Source organism: Muntiacus reevesi, chromosome 1 (genome assembly GCF_963930625.1).
Source record: "Muntiacus reevesi chromosome 1, mMunRee1.1, whole genome shotgun sequence".
Classification (NCBI taxonomy): Eukaryota; Metazoa; Chordata; class Mammalia; order Artiodactyla; family Cervidae; genus Muntiacus; species Muntiacus reevesi.
Window position 1 is genome coordinate 6,086,273 of NC_089249.1, and position 23,584 is coordinate 6,109,856.

Below are 23,584 nucleotides of genomic sequence, written 5' to 3' on the forward strand. Positions count from 1 at the left end.
TTCAGGCTTGATGGCTTTCACAGCTTTTTCTATAACAATGATGGCATCTTCAGTGGTATAATCCTTTCAGGCTTTCATGGTGTTCTCTCTGTCAGAGTTCTCTTCTATATCATTGACAATATTTTCTGTAGAGTATCATGTGTAATGAGCCTTAAAGATCAATATGCCTCCCGATCTAGGGGCTGAAATAGAGATGTTGTATTAAAGGCGCAAGTAGACACTTTTGGTATTTAACTCATGGAGTTCTGGGAGGCCAGGGACACTGTCCAATTAAAAAAAAAAAAGTTAAGGCATACCTTCACAGTACTTCCTACCTTAGCACCAAAGTACCCATGGAACCAATACAGAAAAGAAAAGGTACTTGTCCAGTCCTTCTTGCTGTACAACCTTAAGGCTTATAGCTGCAGTTTACATTTCCCTTTAATTCTTGGGGATTAGTTGTTTGATAGGTAATAAATCTGAATACATTAGCAGAAAACAGTAGGGTGAGCCTCTCTGTTCCTGCCTTAAATTCTGGTTCTCACTTCCGTTCCTCACTCATAAATATCCTTTGTGATTTTTTTTCCCCAGAATAGGGTACTTTTATCTGCATTAAAAACTGGTTCAGGCAGATATCCTCTCTCTTCAGTGATTTTCTTGGCATTTGGAACTCTTCTGCTGCTCATTAATCATCAGAAGCTGCTTCTCCTCTTATCTTGACACTTTTTAAGCCAAACCTTTTTCTAAAATGATGAAACCATCCTTTGCTGTCATCAAATTCATCAGTTTTCAATCCTTCACCTTCCTTTTGCTTAAAGTTGTAATATAATGACTACTTTTTCTCCAATCATACTAGAATGTATAGATATATGTCTTTCTCCTGGCAATCCTGTACCCAGTAAAAGATGCATTTTTAGTATGAGATAAGGTATTTCACAAAAATGCAAAGTTTAATGCCTACTGGCATAGCTACAGGAAGCTACAGCTTCATGAATTTCTTTTTTAAAAACTAATAGTCCTTACACTAGATTCATTCATCTTAAAATGGCAAGCAACTATAGCTACAGACCTCAGTCTTCAGTAGGTGCCTAGGAATTCAGCTTTTACTTGTAAGGTCATGACTATTCTCTGCTTCTTAGGAGCACTTCCAGCATTACTAGTAGCATTTCATAGGGGTCTAATGGTGTTAATATTCAAGGTATTACACTAAATATGATGAAAAAATATACAAGAAGTGGGACATACCACTTTTTATTGTGGTACCCAGCTTATTGGAGAGATTAACAAATCACATGAAGATGATTAGCATCATGTAGTATTTTAAGTGGATACTCACAGCACTCGAGCTCACCACGACAGCAACAAGAGGTAGCACAGAATTATGACAGTAGTACAATATGCACTACAGTCAATTTCCTGTGCTTGTGATTTAATGCTGCATTCTTAGGGTTTTTACATTTCCCTCAACTGGGAATTGTACCAGGCAAGTATGGCCTATAAGGATTTGTGTTCATCAGTTTGAGTAAATTTTAGCATTTTGTGATAGATTTGTGTTTTTGTGTGCTAATAAAGACTTACCTGTGAATGTCCAGGAATCTCCAGCAGAGGCCTGGGTCGACAGTGGCCTTCTGCATGCACTGAATACAACAGGGCATGCAAAAGACCTTTTGAAGGAGGTCACCATTATCTTCATTACTCCTATCATTGTTTGCCTGCAGGTCAAACAACAGGGAGGGAACACAGCCCTGCCCATCAACAGAAACTTGGATTAAAGATTTACTGAGCAGGTCCCGCTGATTAGAACAAGATCCAGTTGCCCCCACATTCAGTCTCTCCCACCAGGAAACTTCCATAAGCCTCCTATCCTTATCCATCAGAGGAAAGACAGAATGAAAACCTCAATCACAGAAAACTAATCAAACTGATCACATGGACCACAGCCTTGTCTAATTCAATGAAACTATGACCGATGCCATGTAAGGCCATCCAAGACAGACAGGTCATAGTCGAGAGTACTGACAAAGCATGGCCCACTGGAGAAGGGAATGACAAACCACTTCAGTGTTCTTGCCTTGAGAACACCATGAACAATATGAAAAGGCAAAAAGATAGGACACTGAAAGATGAACTCCCCATATCAGCAGGTGCCCAATATGCTACTGAAGAAGAGTGGAGAAATAACTCCAAACAGAATGAAGAGACGGAGCCAAAGCAAAAACAATGCCCAGTTGTGGCTGGTGATGGAAGTAAAGTCCAATGCTAAATGAGCAATATTGCATAGGAACCTGGAATGTTAGGTCCATGAATCAAGGCAAATTGGAAGTGGTCAAACAGGAGATGGCAAGAGTGAATATTGACATTTTATGAATCAGTGAACTAAAATGGACTGGAATGGGTGAATTTAGTTCAGATGACCGTTATATCTACTACTGTGGGCAAAAATCCCTTACAAGAAATGGAGTAACCCTCATAGTCAACCAAAAAGTCTGAAATGCAGTACTTGGGTGCAATCTCAAAAACAAAAGAATGATCTCTGTTTGTTTCCAAGGCAAACCATTCACTGTCACAGTAATCTAAGTCTATGCCTCAACCACTAATGATGAAGAAGCTGAGTTGAACGGTTTTATGAAAACAAGACCTTCTAGAACTAACACCAAAAAAGTCCTTTTCATCATAGGAGGCTGGAATGTAAAAGTAGGAAGTCAAGAGATACCTGGAGTAAAGGCAAGTTTGGCCTTGGAGTACAGAATGAAGCAGGACAAAGGCTAATATAGTTTTGCCAAGAGAACGCATTGGTCATAGCAAACACCCTCTTCCAACAACACAAGAGAAGACTCTACACATGGACATCACCAGATGGTCAATACCAAAATCGGATTGATTACATTCTTTGCAGCCAAAGATGGAGAAGCTCTATATAGTCACCAAAAAAAAAAAGTCACCAAAGATGACTATGACTCAGATCATGAACTCCTTGTTTCAAAATTCAAACTTAAATTGAAGAAAGTAGGGAAAACCAGTAGACCATTCAGGTGTGACCTAAATCAAATCCCTTACGATTATACAGTGAAAGTGACAAATAGATTCAAGGGATTAGATCTTATAGACAGAGTGCTTGAAGAACTATGGATGGAGGTTTGTGACATTGTACAGGAGGCAGTGATCAAGGCCATCCTCAAAAATAAGAAAGGCAAAGTGGTTGTCTGAGGAAGCCTTACAAATAGCTGAGAAAATAAGAGAAGCAAAAGGCAAAGGAGAAAAAGAAAGATATACCCATTTGAATGCAGAGTTCCAAAGAAAAGCAAGGAGAGATAATAAGAAAGCCTTCCTAAGTGATCAATGCAAAGTACACTAGAACAATAGAATGGGAAAGACTAGAGATCTCCTCAAGATGTTAGAGATACCAAGGGACCACTTCATGCAAAGATGAACTCAATAAAGGACAGAAATGGTATGAACCTAACAGAAGCAGAGGGTATTAAGAAGAGGTGGCAAGAATACACAGAACTATACAAAAAAGATCTTCATGACGCAGATAACCACGATGGGGTGATCACTCCCCTTGAGCCAGACATCCTGGAGTGCAAAGTCAAGTGGCCCTTAGGAAGCATCCCCATGAATAAAGCTAGTGGAGGTGATGGAATTCCAGTTGAGCTGTTTCAAATCCTAAACGATGATGCTGTGAAAGTGCTGCACTCAATACGCCAGCAAATTTGGAAAACTCAGCAGTGGCCACAGGACTGGAAAAGGTCAGTTTTCATTAAGAAAGGCAATGCCAAAGAATATTCAAACTACCACACAGTTGCACTCATCTCACACACCAGCAAAGTAATGCTCAAAATTCTCCAAGCCAGGCTTCAGCAGTACATGAACTGAGAACTTCCAGATGTTCAAGCTGAATTTAGAAAAGGCAGAGGACCCAGAGATCAAATTGCCAGCATCCATTGGATCATGGAAAAAGCAAGAGAGTTCCAGAAAAACATCTACTTCTCTTTTATTGACTATGCCAAAGCCTATTTATTGACTGTTTCACTGTGTGTATCACAACAAACTGGAAAATTCTTAAAGAGATGGGAAACCTCCTGAGAAATCTGTATGCAGGTCAAGAAGCAACATTTAGAAATGTACATGGAACAATAGACTGGTTCCAAATCAGGAAAGGAGTACATCAAAAAGGATGTATATTGTCACCCTGCTTATTTAACTTATATGAAGAGTACATCATGGAAAATGCTGGACTGGGTGAAGCACAAGCTGGAATCAAGATTGCTGGGGAAAATATCAATAACATCAGATATATGGATGACACCACCCTTTTGGCAGAAAGCAAAGAACTAAAGCACCTCTTTATGAAAGTGAAAGAGGAGAATGAAAAAGTTGGCTTAAAACTCAACATTCAGAAAACGAAGATTATGGCATCTGGTCACATCACTTCATGGCATATAGATGGGGAAACAATGGAAACAGTGACAGATTTTATTTGGGGGGGCTCCAAAATCACTGCAGATGGTGATTACACCCATGAAATTAAAAGATGCTTGCTCCTTGGGAGAAAAGCTATGACCAATCTAGACAGTATATTAAATAGCAGAGCCATTACTTGGCCAACAATGTCCAGAACACAGTAACTAATTAGTATGAGAAGGCCTGGTCTGGTGCACTGGGAAGACCCAGAGGAATCGGGTGGAGAGGGAGGTGGGAGGGGGGATCGGGATGGGGAATACGTGTAACTATACGGCTGTTTCATATCAATGTATGACAAAACCCACTGAAAAAAAAAATAACTAAATAAAATTTTAAAAAATAAATAAACAAAAATTAAAAAAAATAGAACAAATGAAGATACAGAGGCATAGTAAGAAAATTTTGAATCACATTCTATTTTGATGACTGCCTGGCTTCTATTCTTTTATTAAATATTCCTTAAATAAATAATATAGGAAAAATTATGAAGGTTCATTTAAGGAAATGATTGCTCAAAAATTTTATATATTTTTATCTCCCACTTTGGTTTTTTATATTAGGACCAGGAGCAAGCAGGTCCTCAGAGCACTCCTCTATGCCTGACATACTCAGTACACAATTTCCCAAGCCAATGCATAAAGTGAAGATTATTTATTGTTTGTTTCTTCTTATTATTACCTTTTGATACAACATATAAAAAATAGTTGATTCAAGTGAAAATTCAAAAAAGGTGATAAAAAATTAGTAAACAGAAACCTCAATTAAATAGAATTGAAGGCTCAAAGTTGGGAGTTTTCACACCTACAACAAAGTAGAGCCCAATAGGAAGGACAAAAACTCCTCTTCTTTCCTATGAAAGACTCAGCCAATGAAAAATCAAGGACTCTTTGTTCACTACAGCACCTGTTGACTTAAAAAAATACACACATGAGAGTCTTGAGTCAAATTTTATTGGGGGCAAAATTAAGTCTATAGTCTGGGAGACAGCACCTAAGATAGCTCTGAGAAACTACTCCAAAGATGGTCAGTATATATGTGATTTTGTTGAAGGGGTGTACATATTTTTTGCACATTATTTTTGTTCAAAAACTAAGCACACATTTTTTGAAGGTTTCTGCTACTTACAAGGAACAGTTGTCACCGTGGATTTTAGTGTTTTTCTAGATATGAGGATACACAAAAATTGGGTTCATAAAATCAGCTCCTGAAAATATCTAACTATCTAAAGTCTTATTCTCCCAGTTTTTCCCAGAGCACAGAATACCTCATTTCTGTTCTCCACCCTGAACTCCATTCAAAGAGTGTTGAAAATCAACAGCTGTGTCAGTACTTGATCTAATCCTTACAGAGGTATATGGCAAATACCAATTTGTAGTTGACATGCTCAGTCTTTCTTCTTCTTTAAAAGCTTTCTCTTTCCACTGTCATTCGGGAACTTGAATGTGTCTTGCCATGGTGGCAGACCTTGAATTGCAACTCTGTGCTTCTCCTGCATGTTTGCTGGAGAACTATCTGGCAGTCTTTTTGTTTCAGGTCAATATTTCAGTGGCCCCCACAGGGACCAGAGATGACTCCTAGCAGCACCAGGGCTGGTGTGCAAACAGGTGCAGCACCCTCTTCTGAGCCCATCATTGACTACAGTCTTACTCACCAACGCTGGAGAGTGAAGATGTGTTTATCCTGGAACTGAGCTTTCACCCTCTTTGCATCTGAAGCACTCTGGCTTTATTTGGGATCTATTTAAAGGTTTTGACTTTCTGGTTAATATGTGGCTCTTGAAGCTAGTAGTCATTTGGCACTTTGGTGTGATTTGAGATCAGACTCTTCCATGGAAACTGATCAGCCTGTTACCTGAAGAACAGAGTTTGCTTCTCCTAAGGTGGCTAGCCTTCAACCCATTTTTAAAATTTATTTATTATTTGAATTGAAGGCTAATTACTTTACTGTATTGTGGTAGTTTTTGCCATGCATCAATGTGAACAGGGCTTTTTTCTCTGAAACAATGCTGGGTTTTTCAGGCTTTGATCTATTCCTTTGAAGGGCTACAAACAGATTACTTTTCCCTGGCAAAGACTCAGCCAGTGAAAAAGCAAGGACTGTGTTCACTACAGAGTTCCCAACTTCCTTTATTTTCTATAAAATGGTTCTCCTTCCCTTGACATGCAGAAACTTGCATATGGCTTGCCATGATTACAGACCACAAATTATAATTCTCTGCTGATCCCAAACAAGCCCATATTTGCTAAAGAAAAATCTGGCGGTCGGTTTCAGGTCAAAACCCTTTAGCATGTTAGAAAAATCAGTACTAATTCAGGAATCATTTACTTTAAAAAGTAAGTTGGACATTTTTTACAGTATCCAATGCTTGTGTGTAAAATGTGTTATTCACTCACTTGTGTTCGACCCTTTGTAACCCCTAGACTGTAGCCCTTCAGATTCCTCTGTCCATGGAATAAACCAGGAAAGAATGCTAGAGTGGGTGGCCATTTACTTCTTCATGAGATCTCAACCCAGGGATTAAACCTGGGCCTCCTGCATTGCAGGCAGATTCTTTACAGTCTGAGTCATCGGGATTGTGTATAAGGGAAGCAGCCATTCCAAAACTAACACTGGACAAACTAATTGTTTAAACACTATAATAATGTATAAAAATAATGTTCAGCAGAATGTAATAAAAACAAATAGAAATCAGTTTTGTGAAATAAACTGTTATTTGAGATTAGTGTGAAGATTCATCTTGGACAATGCTTCTGTAATGTCCAGAGAATCTCTAATATCCAAGATATTTATGTTTGACAATGCTCACATGGAAATAAAGTACTATATGGAAATAATACCTTACCTTTAAAAAGCTTTTGATAACATTTCCATGATACTCAGGGGAATAATCAATGGATGGGTCATCAATGGATGACCAGAGGAATACAAAATAAACAGGCACCACGTCATATAGTGGAAGAGAAATAATAATCACAGAATAGTACTTTTCTTCTCCAAAAGTTTGTTTAGAGCTTCTTTGACATCTTTGTTTCTCAGAGAGTAAATCAGAGGATTCAACATGGGAGTGAGCAGGGTGTAACACAAGGAGGCCACTTTACTGAGCTCAGGAAATGTGTCAGGAGTGAGATACATAAAAAAGACAGCCCCATAGAGCACACTCACGACTCCCAGGTGGGAGCTGCAAGTGGAGAAGGCTTTCTGACGTCCCTCGGGGGAGGGTATCTTTAGGACTGTGGACACAATATACAAATATGAAATAACAATAACTATGATGGTAGGCAAGATAATGAGGCCAGATAAGGTGAAAGAAACCATTCTCAGGATGAAGAGGTCAGAACAAGATAGTCTCTGAAGTGGGCGAGTGTCACAGTAAAAATGGTCAATGGTCCGAGAAGCACAAAAGGATAAAGTAAATGTCATGCTGGTCTGAAGAATTGAGGTGATGCAGCCACAAAAATAGGAACCAGCCACCAACTGAACACAGACACGTGTTGACATCTGGACCGTGTAGAGGAGAGGACTGCAGATGGCAATGAAGCGGTCATAAGCCATGACTGCCAGGAGAAACCCCTCAGTCACAATGAAGAGGGCAAAGAGAAAGAGCTGGGTCACACAGCCTGCAAAGGAGATGGACTTGCTCTCAGACCAGAAGTTGATCATAGCCTTGGGTGCAATAACAGAAGAATAGAAGAGATCAATGAAGGAGAGGTTGCCTAGGAAGAAATACATTGGTGTGTTCAGCCGGGGATCAATTATAATAATGACCATCATGCCAATGTTCCCTAGAAGGATCATGGCATAGACAAGCAGAAAAAGCAGGAAGAGCAGAATGTGGAGCTCTGGGCGGACCCTGAAGCCGACAAGAATGAAGTCAGTCAAGTCTGAGTGGTTGCATGTTTCTCTGTCGTCCATGGCAGAAACCTGCTGAGAGGCAGAAGGCAAAACAAGTAAATGAACTCTCGGCTGTCATCCTAGTTACAAATCACCTCTTACTGTATTAGGAGTCACAAAACTCTTCTACAATCATTATATATTTTAACCTTAAAAATTACTAATTTATACAAGTGGTGGAATTAGATCTTTTCCTTCTGAATCTAATAGTGTCTTTCCACCAAATATCTATCACTTCTGTATATATTTCCAACTCATGATTTATGCAATAAATGAAATGTCAAGAAATAGTGTTTGCAAGAGAGCACAAATATTTCAATAAATGACAGTTGGAAGCAATTTTGGAGTCTGGATTTGGAGATAAGGGCTTCAGTAGTCTAGTTTAGGAAAACTTAGCTTGGCAGGCATAGAGTACCAGCAGATACAAAGGAAATGATTGAATTTTAACATCCCTAAAAGGTGCAATTATTTTTTGTGGATAATGGAAACCATGGATTCTGATATAACTTGTATACTCACAAAGAAAAAGTTGTGCGCAACCAAACCCCAAAATTATCAGCACTTGTATGCTAGAATTTCTCCAGATGAGCCTCAAAATTTCTTTCATAAAAACAATTTTCCTTCATTTCCTCAACTGACAGCTCATAGTAAAGAGAGAGACTTATTCTGTCTAGATAGATTTATTTAGAAATGGATACTGAACAAAAGATACAAGAAGAAGAAATTGTTGATTGCTTTCTTATTTACCCTGAACATAAGTTTCACAGTCATCATTAGTTCATTTACTAGACACTTCAGATAAGATCACTCTTTTCCCCAAGGCTTTATGTACATGATTCTGTGTAGACAACAATAATAATAGCAAACATTATGTGGCATCTTTTATAGGCCACTTCTCTAAATGCTTTCATAATAGCTCATTTAATACATACAACAATAATATGAAGTTTACAGTAAGGAAAATGAAATACCAAGAAATAAAATATGTTGAAAAACACCTACTAGGGTCAGAATTGAAATCTGAAGCCAAGAAATCTGGTTCCAGAATCTATGCTCTTAATCACCGTGTGATATCTATCACCTTTTTCTTTGATAAAGAAATCTGAGAGAAGTTTAATATTTTGGTGAGGGAAAGATGACTTTCAGTAAAATGGTATGATGTTGTCTTGATATATTTTTGTTATTCACCAGATCCATCAAAAGTTAAATACAAAGATAATGATATTATAAAGGGGCAAGATTTTAAATAGATCAGAATTAGGGTCTTAGGAGTATAAATTATTTAGACAGTGAAAGGAAACACTGTCATAGTTGTAAAATGTTTTTTGAAAGATAATGTATCTTATTTATATTTCTTTAAAATCCTGTCTAGAGCCAAGGGACTAGATTATTTTAATTTTTGAGATTTATTCCTATCAAACTCATTCTACTGTTAATAAGTTTACAGCTAAAGACAGTTATATCTGGAAAAAGGAGTGTTTTTCCCAGAGTAATCAATAGACAAGTAGTCAGTTGGTGATTTATTATTTGTCAAAAACTCACATGCTTTCAAATTTACTCTTACCTTATATTGTTTGGTAATTTGTCATGTTCTGTAAAAAGAAGCAGCAGAATTCTGATGTTTTTGTCTTGTTATTGTTTTAATTTTAAAAAGAGTAAACAAATTTAATGACTATGTTACAAAAATAATTTAAAAAATCATTATGTCAAAATAAAGTGAACCCCTTTCCTCTCAAAATTTCCAAATGCATGTTCATTTTCCCAGTTTCATATTCTTCCCTTAGAGAAAATAGCCTTATTTTTCTTACTGCTTTGTGTAAACTACTGGGCTTTCCTTTAGTAGTTGACATTGGAAAAAGTCATTGTTCTTTGTAGAAGAAAAACAAGTGTATTTTCCAGTGATACTTGGATAACTCTGAAATGCTTCCAGGAATTATATTTCGTAGTTATGCAAAGTGAGTCTCAGGAATCAATCAATAGGATACTCCCTCTTCTGCATTCTCTAGTGCTTGAATGCTTTTAAGAAGCAAAAATAGATTGTCTTAGACATCCAAGTAGAGGCCCTGAGTCATCTGGAATCTCTGATAATCTGCTCAAAGAACAGCAGCAGTTTTCATAATGGCTTTGGCATAACAGTATTAATTTTTATAATTGCAGCATTGAGGTTTCCTTTACCTTCTGGGATATAGCCCTCCTGGGAAAGAAAGAAGTATAAAATTTTTATTAAGATGTCTAGACTCCAGAGTCAAGATCCATGAAGAACATAGGGACTTCAGACTTGAAAAGAAAGAAAATGGGGGTGGGGGTGTGTGGAAGCAGCCTGAGTCTAATAGGAGTCAGCATACATACAAGTGCTGTTTTCTTGTAAGAATCCTTTGGGAAGGACCAAAAAGATCTTTTTTAAAATCATCAATCCAAAAAAAAAAGACATATCTGAGTCAGAGTTCTAAAACACAACTCCTTGCATCTAAAAATGCAGCTCTAGTCATTATTTTTTCTCAAATATTTCACTGAGAAATAATTAGTGTGAAGCAAACTGTATTCACTGAGTATACATTTCTGTGAGTTTTGCCAGCTGTACATATCAATGAAACCATCACCATCTCAAGATACAGAGTATTTCCTCCAACAGACTTATCATGCCCTTTTTTAACCATGCCTGCTTCCAACTCCATTTTCAGCTAACCAGTGATATGATTTTTTTTTTTGCATATAAATATGTTTGCATATAGTATGCACCTTTTCCTCTCAGGTTTCTTTCACTAATAAAATGATTTTGAGATTTATTCATTTTGTAATATCTATAAGTAACTCATTCTATTTATTGATGAGTATTCCATTTACATATGTACCAAATTTTGGTACTCTTAAATCTTGGGCAATTGAGGTGTTTTCTGATTTCAGATATTGTGAATAAAGTCAATATAAATATTCACACACACTTATTTGATCAAGGACCCACTTCCTTCCTCTCCTCTCTCAGCACAGCATAACTTTCCTACACTCAAGCAAGTGCAGGAAAAAATACACAGATTTCTCTTCCCCTCGGTGCCAAAGGCGACCATATCACCTTGAGAGTTAAGTTGCTATATTCATGTCCCCCTATTTGCAACCCAATGGACTGAGTCCACCAACCTCTACTGTCCATGGGAGTCTCCAGGCAAGATTACTAGGAAAGGCTGCTGCGCCCTCCTCCCGGGGATCTTCCCAAGCCAGGAATTGAACCACTCTTTTGTCTCCTCCATTGGCAAATGAGTTCTTTACTACTAGCGCCACCTGGGAAGCCCATCACCTTGAGAGTATCAGGCAGCAAATATCTTATCCCCAAGATATAAATAATGCAGAAAGTCTATTCAAAGCAAGAGTGGCTAAAATATCTTGAAGATCTCTTTTTTTATCCAGCCTCCATTCATAGGGTAGAAGCTTGACCTCTGTCATGTTACACCAAGAATACTGGAGCGCTGATTTAAGTAGCCTCAGTTCAAAGAATGAAGTTTCTGTGCCAAGAGCAATAATACCATTGGCTACTGACCATACCCAGAAACCTACTCCTAAATCAGAGGTGTCACCAGAGAACTGAACCACAGGTTTTGCCTAGAATGAAAAGTGTACCGTAACAGAGAGCTCCAAGTGAACTGTATTCAGAACAAAGTGTGGAAAAGTTCAAGCATAAGTGAATTCTGAAACTTAAAAATAATTTGGTGATAAGTAATGAAGTAGAGATGGTTAGCTCCATGAAAGCAAAAAGCCAACTGTTGACCAACTAGAAGTTTACTAGAGAGAAGTAGAGAAGGAGAGAGCTAAGAATGCCTTCTCTGGTTTTGAACAGCATTAAAAACTAGCCTTAAAGATTATCCTTGTAAAGGAGATAAAAAAAATTTTTTTTGCTACCTGTTGCATTTCAAGATATATTATTTTTTAATTTATTGTTTATTGAGGTAACACTGGTCTGTGTTATACAAGTTTCATGAATACATTATATTTCTCCTCTTATATACACTGCACAGTGCTCACCAACAAAAACAGTTTCCATCACCATATAGTTGATCTCCTTAACCCATTTCACTCTCCACTCCCCCACTATTCTCTTCTCTGTATCTACATGCTTATTTTTGATTGGTTTGGTTTGCTTACTTATTTTGATTTTTGGTTGTTTTTTTTTTGTTGTTGTTGTTGTTTTTTTTTTTTTTTTTTTTGTATTCTACGTATGAGTGAAGTCATATGGTATTTGTCTTTCTCTATCTAACTTATTTCACTTAGTATAATATCCTTTAAGTCCATCTGTGTTACCACAATCGGCAAGGTTTCATCCTTTTTACGGTTGAATATAAGTCTATTCTGTATATACACCGCATCTTCTTTACCCATCCGTCAGTGGGCCTTTAAACTGTTTCTCTATCTTGGTTATTGTAAATATCACTGTGATGAACATAAGGGTGCATATATCTTTTCAATTAGTACTTTCATATTCTTTGGTAAATACTGAGAAGTGGAATGACTGATTCATATGCTGGCTCTGTTCTTAATATTTTGAGAAATATCCATAATTTTTTATAGTGGTTAAGCCAATTTATATTCTCACCGAAACTCTCTGTTTCCTTTTCTCCACATCCTCATCAATACTTCTCATTTCTTGCCTTTTTGATAATAGTCATTCTAATAGGCAGGAGGTGGTATCTCATTGTGACTTTGATTTGCATTAATTTGTGATGTTGAACATTTTTCATGAGCCTGTTGGCCATATGTCTGTCTCCTTTGGAAAAATGTATATTCAAGTCCTTTGACCACTTTTTTTTTATTTCACTCATTTATTGCTGAAACACACACTGTTGTAAATGTAAAATAAAAATCAGTGATGAAAGCAGAGAAAAAGTAAGCCCTTAAAGAGCTTACATTTTTAAAAGAATTATTTTTAATTGGACAATAATGACTTTACAATGTTGTGTTGGTTTCTGCTGTGCAACAACATGAACCAGCTATGAAAGTGAAGTCGCTCAGTCGTGTCCGACTCTTTGCGACCCCATGGATGGGATTCTCCAGGCAAGAATACTGGAGTGGGTTGCCATTTCCTTCTCCAGGGGATCTTCCCAACCCGGGGATGGAACCCGGGTCTCCCGCATTGTAGACAGACACTTAACCGTCTGAGCCACCAGGGAAGTACTATCCAACAGGGAACCAGCTATAAGTACACATATATCCCCTCCTTCGAAGACCTCTCTCCCACCCCCGGCATCCCAGCTCTCTCCGCATGGAGCTGGGTTCCCTGTGCTAAACAGCTACTTTCCGCTAGCTAGCTATTTTACACATGATTGAGTATATATGTCAACTCTAAATCAACTCTACTCTCTCAGTTTGTCTCCCTCTCCTTCATCCTCTGTGTTCACAAGTCCTTCTGTATGTCTCTTTGCCCGTTTTTTATTCGGGTTGCTTTTTTTATTGCTGAATTATATGCATCATTCATATATGTGGATATTGTCCACCAAAGGGACAAATTTAATTGGATTAGAATGTAGAACAATATATGTCCCAGAATTTTTAGAAAATGATACAAGAATTACTGGAGGCAATTTGCTGAGTAGTGAAACTTACAGTCAACAAATGTTGTTGTTGTTCAGTCACTCAATCTTGTCCAACTCTTTGTGACCCTGTAGACTGCAGCACGCCAGGCTTCCCTGTCATTCACTATCTCCTGGATTTTGCTTAAACTCATGTCCATTGAGTTGATGATATCATCCTACCATACCATCCATCCTCTGTCACCCGCTTCTCCTCCTGCCTTCAATCTTTCCCAGCATCAGGGTCTTTTTCCATACGTCGGCTCTTCGCAGTAGAGGTCTGAAGTATCGGAGCCTCAGCTTTAGCATCAGTCCTTCCAATGAATATTCAGAGTTGATTTCCTTTAGGATTGATTGGTTTGATCTCCTTGTAGTCCAAGGGACTCTCAAGAGTCTTCTCCAACACCACAATCCAAAATCATCAATTCTTCAGCCCTCAGTCTTCTTTATGGCCCAACTCTCACATCCATACATGACTACTGGAAAAACCGTAGCTCTGACTATATGGCCTTTTGTCAGCAAATTATGTCCCTGGTTTTTAATACACTGTCTGTGTTTGTCATAGATTTTCTTCCAAGGAGCAATAATATCTGTCAAATCATCTGTCAGTGCCTATAACAATACATCTACATAATACAAAATATTTTATATATTATACATATTGCTAACACTAGATATCAAAAATGAAAAATATAAAAAGATATAAAAAAATGAAAAGATGGTGAGAAAAAGAATTTCATATTTATTTACAGGTATAAGGATTCTTGTACTGATAATTAAAAAGTAGCAATATGATTGCTTTATGAGAACTGTGTACTCAGTTTAGTTGCTTCATGGTTGTGCAACCTACACAACAAATGAATGAATCATTATAAACTCTTATTACATAGAGTATTATAGTCATATTCATAATACAGTATTAGAAACAGTTTTATTTTTTAAAACACCCACCTACCTATGATGTAGTTTCTCTAATTATTACAGAGTGATGTACACATACCATGCGTGCATGCTCATACACTGAGTTATGTCCAGTTATTTGCAACCCCTGGACTGTCACTGATCAGGCTCCTCCATCCATGGGATTCTCCAGGAAAGAATACTGGAGTGAGTCACCATTTCCTCCTACAGGGATTCTTCCCAACTGAGGGATCGAACCCACATCTCTTGCATCTCCTGCATTGGCAAGCAGCTTCTTTACCACTGAGACACCTGGGAAGCCCACCAGTACTGTACCATATTGTAATTCATAATGTATTGCATTGCCCAAAAAGTTTATTCAGGTTTTTCATATCAGAAAAACCCAAATGAATTTTTTGGTCAACCCAGTAGTAGAAGGGTTCATGTCATAAAAGTCAAAAGCAGTCTTTAATAACTGGAGTCCTTCTGCCAAATTGCCTGATGTCACTTGTCTCTGGCACTGCTTTTGCATCTTCTTCCTGTCATCCGGCACTGACTGAGAGCCACTCACCTCCATCAAATCCTCTGTTAATTCCTTTGCTATATTTATCAGTTCTTGGATCTCTCCAACTTGCATATATTGAAACACTTAAGTCACTTCACCACCTTTTTTGTCATTTCTTCAATTCTTCATGATTTTCTTCATTGGCTCTGTTGTAAATCATGTGAAATCATGCACAACATCTTGAACAAATTCTCCAACAGGACTTTACTATTTCAGGATTGATGGCTTTCATAGCTTTTCTATAACAATGATGGCATCTTCAATGGTATAATCCTTTCAGACTTTCATGACCTCTCTATCAGGTTTCTCTTCCATATCACTGACAATCTTTCCCTAAATTATCATGCATAATGAGCCTTAAAGATCTTTATGCCCCCTGATCTAGGGGTTGAATTAGAGATGTTGTGTTCAGGGAACAATTAGACACCTTTAGTGTTTAACTCATGGGGTTCTGGGTGGCCAGGGACATGGTCCAATTTTTTTTTTTTAATTTTTTTTAAGACAGACTTCTCCTGCAAGGTGCTTCCAAAAGCGTCAGTAGAATCAATTCAGGAGAAAGGGGTTACTTATCTAGTGTTTCTTGTTTTACAAAAAGAGACTAGCAGCTGCAATTTATCTTTTCCCTTTAAAATTTGGGGATTAGTAGTTTTATAGATAAGGACATTTTTTATCATAAACCTAAACACATTTGCACAAAACAGTAGGGTAAGCCTATCCATTCTGCCTTGAATCCTGGGACTCACTTCCTTCCTTTCTAATAAGTATCCTCTGTGGCAGTTTCTTCACAGACTAGGGCACCTTTTTCTGCATTAAAAACTGGTTCAGCCAGATATCCTCTCTCTTCAATGATCTTTTTTACTGGCATTTGGGAGCTCATCTGGTGCCTCTTGATCAACAAAAGCGGCTTCCCCAATTTTCTTGACACTTCTTAAGCCAAACCTCTTTCTAAAATTATCAAACCATTCTTTGCTTTCATCAAATTCTCCAGTTAAATTTAGTCTATCACCTTGCTTTTGTTTTATGTTGGCATATAACTTTACTTTTTCTCAAATCGCATTAGAATGTATAGACATGTCTTTCTCCTGGCAACCCTGCACCCAGTAAAATATGCATTTTAATATGAAATAAAATATTCACAAAAGTACAACGTTTTCATGCCTACTGGTGTAGCCACAGCAAGCTACAACTTCACAAATTCTTTAATAAAAAAAAGAGCTCTTACACTGGATTCATTCATCTTAAAATGGCAGGCAAACATAGCTATAGACCTCAATCTTCAGTATATACCTAGCAATTCAACTTTTTCTTGTAAGGTTATGACTATTCTCTGCTTCTTAGGAGCACTTCCCGCATTATTAGTGGCATTTCATAGGAGTCCTGAGATGTTGTTATTTAAGGTATTGCACTAAACATAATTAAAAATTTACAAGAACTGGGAGAGATCACTTTTTATTGTGGTACCCAGTTTATCGGAAAGATTAACAGCTCACATAGAGATGATTAGTGTCCTGTAGTGTTTTAAGTGGATACTCACATCACTTGAGCTCACCACAGTAGCAACAGGAGGTAGCTACAAATATATTATAGTAGTACAACATGTACCACAATCAATTTCCTGTCATTATTATTTAATACTGCAATGTTACATTTTTAAAATTTCTCTCAACTGAAAATGGTGCCAGGTATGGTCTAGAGTAGTATCTATACATTTTTTATGCATTCATGACATACCTAATTTTTCTTAATTATTTTCAATATTTCTAGGCTACCTAGTTCATTTGCAAGTTTTTTCAAATTGTTGCAAATATTCAAAAACAACTTCCAATACATTTATTAAAAACAATTTGTGTGCAAGTGAATCTGCACATTTAAAACTAGTGTTGTTCAAGGGTCAACTCTATAGTCATACACTATAGTACTGGGGTTAGGTCTTCAACATATGAATTCTGAAAAACATAATTCAGTCCATAACACTTTCTTTTCTTGTCTATTGCCTTAGCTAAGACTTACAGTTGAAGGTTGAAAAGGTTTTGCAATGGGGACTTCCTTGCTTTGTTCCTAATTTTACCAGGAAAGCTTCTGCTTCTCACCTTAAATATCATCTTAGCTCTAGATTTTTGAGAGATGTTACTTTTCAAGTTAAGGAAATTCTCTATTCCTGGCTTGCTAAGAGCTCCTTTACTTTTTATGTGTTTGTACCATCACCACACATATCATTCAGATTTAAAATGATGAGACACACCTTCTTTGCTGTATCTGTCTCATACTAATTAGTTATTGTGTTCTGTGTATTTTACTTATAATTTTTATTAACTTTATTTATTTTAAATGAAACAAAGATGAATGTTTTTAATGATTAAAAAGTGTAATTCACAAAGAAGATAGACATCATAAACCATTAGACCCCTTGACAACAAAGAAACAAAGATTCATAAAGCAAATACAGGAGAAATATAAGGAAAAAGAACAAAAATATATAATCATAGTGAGACATATTAACATTTCCCTAAGAATATTTTATCAACTGTAGAAAAAACAAAAATAGGAGCATTCTGAAAGATGTCATTAATAATTTAATATAATATATATTTATCTAATACATTTATGTTAATCATATCCTATATAAATATATTTAGAATTTTGTATCTCATGTGTTATTAGAAGTCCATAGGACATTTAGAAAAACTGACAAAAAGATAAACATTTCTACGTTTCAAAAAGTAGAATTTTTTTGTATGTGTGGTTCAGTTATACATATACAAATATGATATTTTTCTCCATTATAAGTTATTGCAAGGTATTGACTATAGTTCCCTGTTCTATACAGTAAACCTTTCCTGCTTGTTTCATATCTATTTTTTTAAATTAGAAATCCTGCATTTTACTCATAATAAGTCAAACAATTGGAATCAAAATGTTATAAATTTTTAGTTAGGCAAAAATCCATACTTTTTCTAAAATATATATGTTATACATATTATTTATATATCTGTATACAAAAACTTTTCTACTATCCTTGATAAAGGCTTGAGAAAGAACATCAACAAAAAAGCAGATGGAGAAATTGGAAAACATAACCTAAATGAAATAGGATCACTGAATATGAAATAGAAAAAGTGAAACAAACTAGATAAAAGATCCTCATATAGTCCAGTTGTTTTTAACATGGTTGCTCATTAGAAACATATCTGGAGCTCTGGCAAAAAAAAAAAAAAAAAAAGCAATACCTGGGCAATTGTATTTTTCAAAAAATTCCAAGATAAATCTGATATGCATCTGGATTTTAAAAAGTGATTACAGATTTTTCTATTCAATGGTAGTTTTGGTGATATAGAATTTTATAATTTTTCTGTTGACCTGTCAGGGAATGTTTGACGGGAGGATGCCTACGTGCTGTCTCTCATGAGTCCTCTGTCCCTCTTCAAGCGGAACAGCACGCTGCTCCCAGGGACTGAGGTCATGGTGTGAGGCAGGGTTGGGTCTCCTTTTGTAAACATTCTCTTTAGGACAAAACTGCTTAGTCTCGTTCCCCTTTCTTTTTTTTTTTTTTTTAATTTTTTATTTTTCAGTGGGTTTTGTCATACATTGATATGAATCAACCATAGAGTTACACGTATTCCCCATCCTCGTTCCCCTTTCTTGAGATATGGACTGTCTCCTGAACTTGTGACCAACATTACCCCTTGTTCCCTTGGTAACGGTTGCTGTACATTTGGTTTTCTGATCTCCATCATTCCTGAAAGAAGTTTCTTGTACCACAGCCTATATATACTCATAGGAAAATCATTAAAGCACCTTTGCATCATCAGAGCTTAGGTCCCCGGTCTTTTTTGTCTCTCTCTCTCTCTCTTTCTCTCTCTCTCTCTCTTTTTCTGACTGACTCTCTGGAGCGTGGAGACCCGTCGTGCTCACTTTTCTGCCCCGGCTTCTAAGACCCCCTCGAGAGGGCGCCTGGTGCCTTCGTGAGCGATGCAAGTCCTGTGTCAAGGACTTTATGGGTCCTCTGCATAAACCTAGGGATATCAGCCTCTTTCTCTCTTTCACTTTCTTATCGTCGACTCCGTACCACCAGGTTCCGGTCCATTAAAGGACCCCAACATTGACCAATCATGATACCATGGTATTAAGTGGGTAATAGTTACATAATCACAGTAGTAAAAGATGTTGATCAGTTTTCACAATCAATAACCAGACAAAAAATAGTAGATAATTACAGTTGCAAGCCACGAAGGAAACATAATCAACCTAACAATATAAAATAATTACATACAACTTGGTGGGCCAAGCAGAAGGATGTGGTAAGCAAAAGTGCATACATGCACATGTTTTCAACTGCTTAGCCAGTCTGTGTCTTTTGATTGGTGAATTTAACCCATTTACATTTAATGTAATTATCATATTACCTATTACCACTTTCTTAATTATTTGTAGTTTCTTTTCTGTAGATAGGGCTTTCCATTTTCTTGTTTTCTGCCTAAAGAAGTTCCTTTAGCATTTGTTGTAAAGCTGATTTGGTGGTGCTGAGGTATTCTAGCTTTTGCTTATCTGGAATGCTTTTGATTTTTCCATCAAATCTGAAGAAGAGTCTTACTGGATAGAGTACTCCTGGTTGCAGTCTCTTCCCTTTCATCACTTTAAATATGTCAAGTCATTCCCACCTGGCTTGTTGAGTTTCTGTTAAGAAATCAACCTGTGATTCATGTCAATGTATGGCAATTATTGTAAAATAATTAGCCTTCAATTAAAATAAATAAATTTTGAGAAAATGAAAGAAATAAATAAGCCTGATGGGAGTTCCCTTGTATGTTGTTATTTTTCCATTGTTGCATTTAATATCCTGTCTCTGTCTTTAATTTTTTTGAGTTTGATTACTATGTGTCTTGGTGTGTTCTTCCTTTGGTTTATCCTGCCTGGGATTCTCTCTGCTTCCTAGACTTGATTATTTCCCTTTGCATATTAGGGAAGTTTTCAGCTATTATCTCTTCAAATATTTTCTCAGGTCTTCTCTCTCTCCCTCTCTCTTCTCCTTCTGGGATCCCTATAATGCAAATGTTTGTGCTTTTAATGTTGTTCCAGGTCTCTTAGGCTATCCATATCTTTTCATTCTTTATTCTATAACTGTTCTGCAGCAGTGATTTCCATCAAACTGTCCTTCAAGTCATTTATCTGTGCTTATGCCTCAGTTATTCTGCTCTGGATTCCTTCTAGTGTATTATTCATTTCTGTTGGATTGTTCTTTCGTTTTTGTAGATCTTTGGTAAACATTTTTTGTGTCTTCTCAATCTTTGCCTCCATTCCTTTTCTGAGAACCTAAATCATATTCACTATCATTTATCTGAATTCTTTTTCTGGAAGGTTGCCTGTCTCTACTTCATTTAGTTGTTTTTCTGGGGTTTTATGCCTTCATCTGGGAGGCAGCTTTCTACTTTTTCATGCTGATTAACTTTCTGTAATGTGGTTTTAATGTGATATTAAGAAGAGGTAGCAAGATTACATAAAAGAACAAGTGCTCGGGCCTGGTGGGCTGGGAAGACCCAGAGGAATCGGGTGGAGAGGGAGGTGGGATGCGGGACCGGGATGGGGAATACATGTAACTCTATGGCTGATTCATATCAATGTATGACAAAACGCACTGAAAAATAAAAAATAAAAAAAAGAAAGAAAAAAAAAAAAAGAACTATACAAAAAAGATCTTCATGACCCAGATAATCATGATGGTGTGATCACTCACCTAGAGTCAGACATTCTGGAATGCAAAGTGGGTGTTACAAAGCATCACTATGAACAAGCAACTGGAGGTGATGGAATTCCAGTTGAGCTATGTCAAATCCTAAAATATGATGCTGTGAAAGTGCTGCACTCAATATGCCAGCAAATTTGGAAAACTCAAACAGTGGCCACAGGACTGGAAATGGTTAGTTTTCATTCCAATCCCAAAAAAAAGGCAATGCCCAAAAATGTTCAAGCTACCACACAATTGCACTCATCTCACATGCTAGCAAAGTAATGCTCGAAATTCTCCAAGCCAGGCTTCAACAATATGTGAACCGTGAACTTCTAGATGTTCAAGCTGGATTTAGAAAAGGGAGAGGAACCAAAGATCAAATTTGCAACATCTGCTGGATCATCGAAAAAGCAAGAGAGTTCCAGAAAAACATCTACTTCTGCTTTATTGACTATCCCAAAGCCTTTGACTGTGTGGAAACAAAAAACTGTGGAAAATTCTTAACGAGATGGGAATACCAGACCACTGGACCTGCCTCCTGAAAATCTAAATGCAGGTTAAGAAACAACAGTTAGAACTAAACATGGAACAACAGACTCGTTCCAAATAGGAAAAGGAGTACGTCCAGGATGCATATTGTCACCCTGATTATTTAATTTATATTCAGAGTGCATCATGTGAAATGCTCGGCTGGATGAAGCATAAGCTTGAATCAAGATTGCTGGGAAAAATATCAATAACCTCAGATATGCAGATGACACCACCCTTATGGCAGAAAGTGAAGAAGAACTAAAAAGCCTCTTGATGTACATGAAAGAGGAGAGTGAAAAAGTTGGCTTAAAGCTCAACATTCAGAAAACTAAGATCATGGCATCTGTTTCCATCACTTCATGGCAAATAGATGGGGAAACAGTAGAAACAGTGTCAGACTTTATTTTGGAGGGCTCCAAAATCACTGCAGATGGTGACTGCGGCCATGAAATTAAAAGACACTTACTCCTTGGAAGGAAAGTTATGACCAACCTAGACAGCATATTAAAAAGCAGAGACATTACTTTGCCAATCAAGGTCTGTCTAGTCAAAGCTATGGTTTTTCCAGTAGTCATGTACGGATGTGAGAGTTAGACTATAAAGAAAGCCGAGCACTGAAGAATTGATGCTTTGAACTGCGGTGTTGGAGAAGGCTCTTGAGAGTCTCTTGGACAGCAAGGAGATCCAACCAGTCCATCCTAAACGAAATCAATCCTGAATATTCATTGGAAGGACTGATACTGAAGCTGAAACTCCAATTCTTTGGCCATCTGATGCAAAAAACTGACTCATTTGAAAAGACCCTGATGAGGGGAAAGATGGAAGGCGGGAGGAGAAGGGGACGACAGAGGATGAGATGGATGGATGGCTTCACTGACTCGATGGACATGAGTTTGAGTAAACTCCAGGAGTTGGTGATGGACAGGGAAGCCTGGGGTGCTGCAGTCCATGGAGTCACAAAGAGTCAGACACGACTGAGCGACTGAACTGAACTGAACTGAATGTGGTTTTGTTTTAGTCGCTGTGGGATTGTGGTTCTTCTTGTTCTTCTGTCTGCCCTCTGATGGAGAAGGTTAAGAGGCTTGTGTAAGAACTTCCTGATGGGAGGGCCTGGTGGTGGGAAAAACTGGGTCTTACTTTGGTGGGCAGGGCCTTGCTCAGTAAAGCTTTAACCCAGCTATCTACTGTTGGGTAGGGTTGCACACCCTGCCTGGTAGTTTTTTTGGCCTGAGGTAACCCAGCCCTGGGGTCTATGGTCAAGTTAATGGTGACTTCCAAGAGTGTTTATGCCAAAGGAACATTCCCTGACAGCTGCTGCCAGTCCCCCAGTCCCTGCAGTGAGCCCCTGCTGACCCACGCCTCCACAGGAGACCCTCCAAGACTAGCTGGTAGTTTTGGTTCAGTTTCCTGTGGAGGCACTGCTCCTTTCCTCTTGGTGCATGCAAGGTTGTCTGTGCCCTCCAAGTCTGGACTCTCTGTTTCTCCCAGTCCTGTGAAAGTCTTATAGCCAAATCCTGCTGGGCTTCAAGGTCAGAGCCCCTGGGGACTCCCAGTCCTTTTGTCAGGTCCCCAGGCTGGGAAGCCTGAAGTAGTGTTCTGAATCTTCACAACAGTGGGAGAACTTCTTTGGTATTATTGTTCTTTGGTATTGTTCTTTGGGTATTAATATTATTTGGTATTATTGTTCTCCAGTTTGTGGGTCATGCCCATGATGGGAATGGAATTTGATTTTATCATGATTGTGCCCCTCCTACCATCTCGCTGCTGCTGCTTCTTTGTCTTTGGACATGGGGTATCTTTTTTGGTAGGTTCCAGTGTCCTCCTGTCGATGGTTGTTCAACAGATGGTTGTGATTTTAGTGCTCTTGCAGAAGGGTATGAGCACACGTCCTTCTACCCTTCTACTCCATCCACCATCTTGAAATGGAACCCCTACTAGTAATTTTTAAGTAAAGCTTTTTAAAATTACATTGGC

At 37.7% G+C, this 23,584-nt stretch overlaps 1 protein-coding gene across 1 annotated transcript; it reads right to left on the reverse strand.

The window, feature by feature from the left end:
* Positions 1 to 7,413: 7,413 nt before the first annotated feature.
* LOC136159045 (olfactory receptor 9K2-like) lies at positions 7,414 to 8,412 on the reverse strand. The gene has a single exon (XM_065920844.1). The coding sequence runs from the start codon at positions 8,353 to 8,355 to the stop codon at positions 7,414 to 7,416; it is 942 nt and encodes a 313-aa protein (XP_065776916.1). The 5' UTR covers positions 8,356 to 8,412.
* Positions 8,413 to 23,584: the final 15,172 nt, after the last annotated feature.

What these genes read in the sequence shown, in the direction of transcription:
- LOC136159045 (XM_065920844.1), bottom strand. Translation starts at nt 8,355, where the DNA reads ATGGACGACAGAGAAACATGCAACCACTCAGACTTGACTGACTTCATT.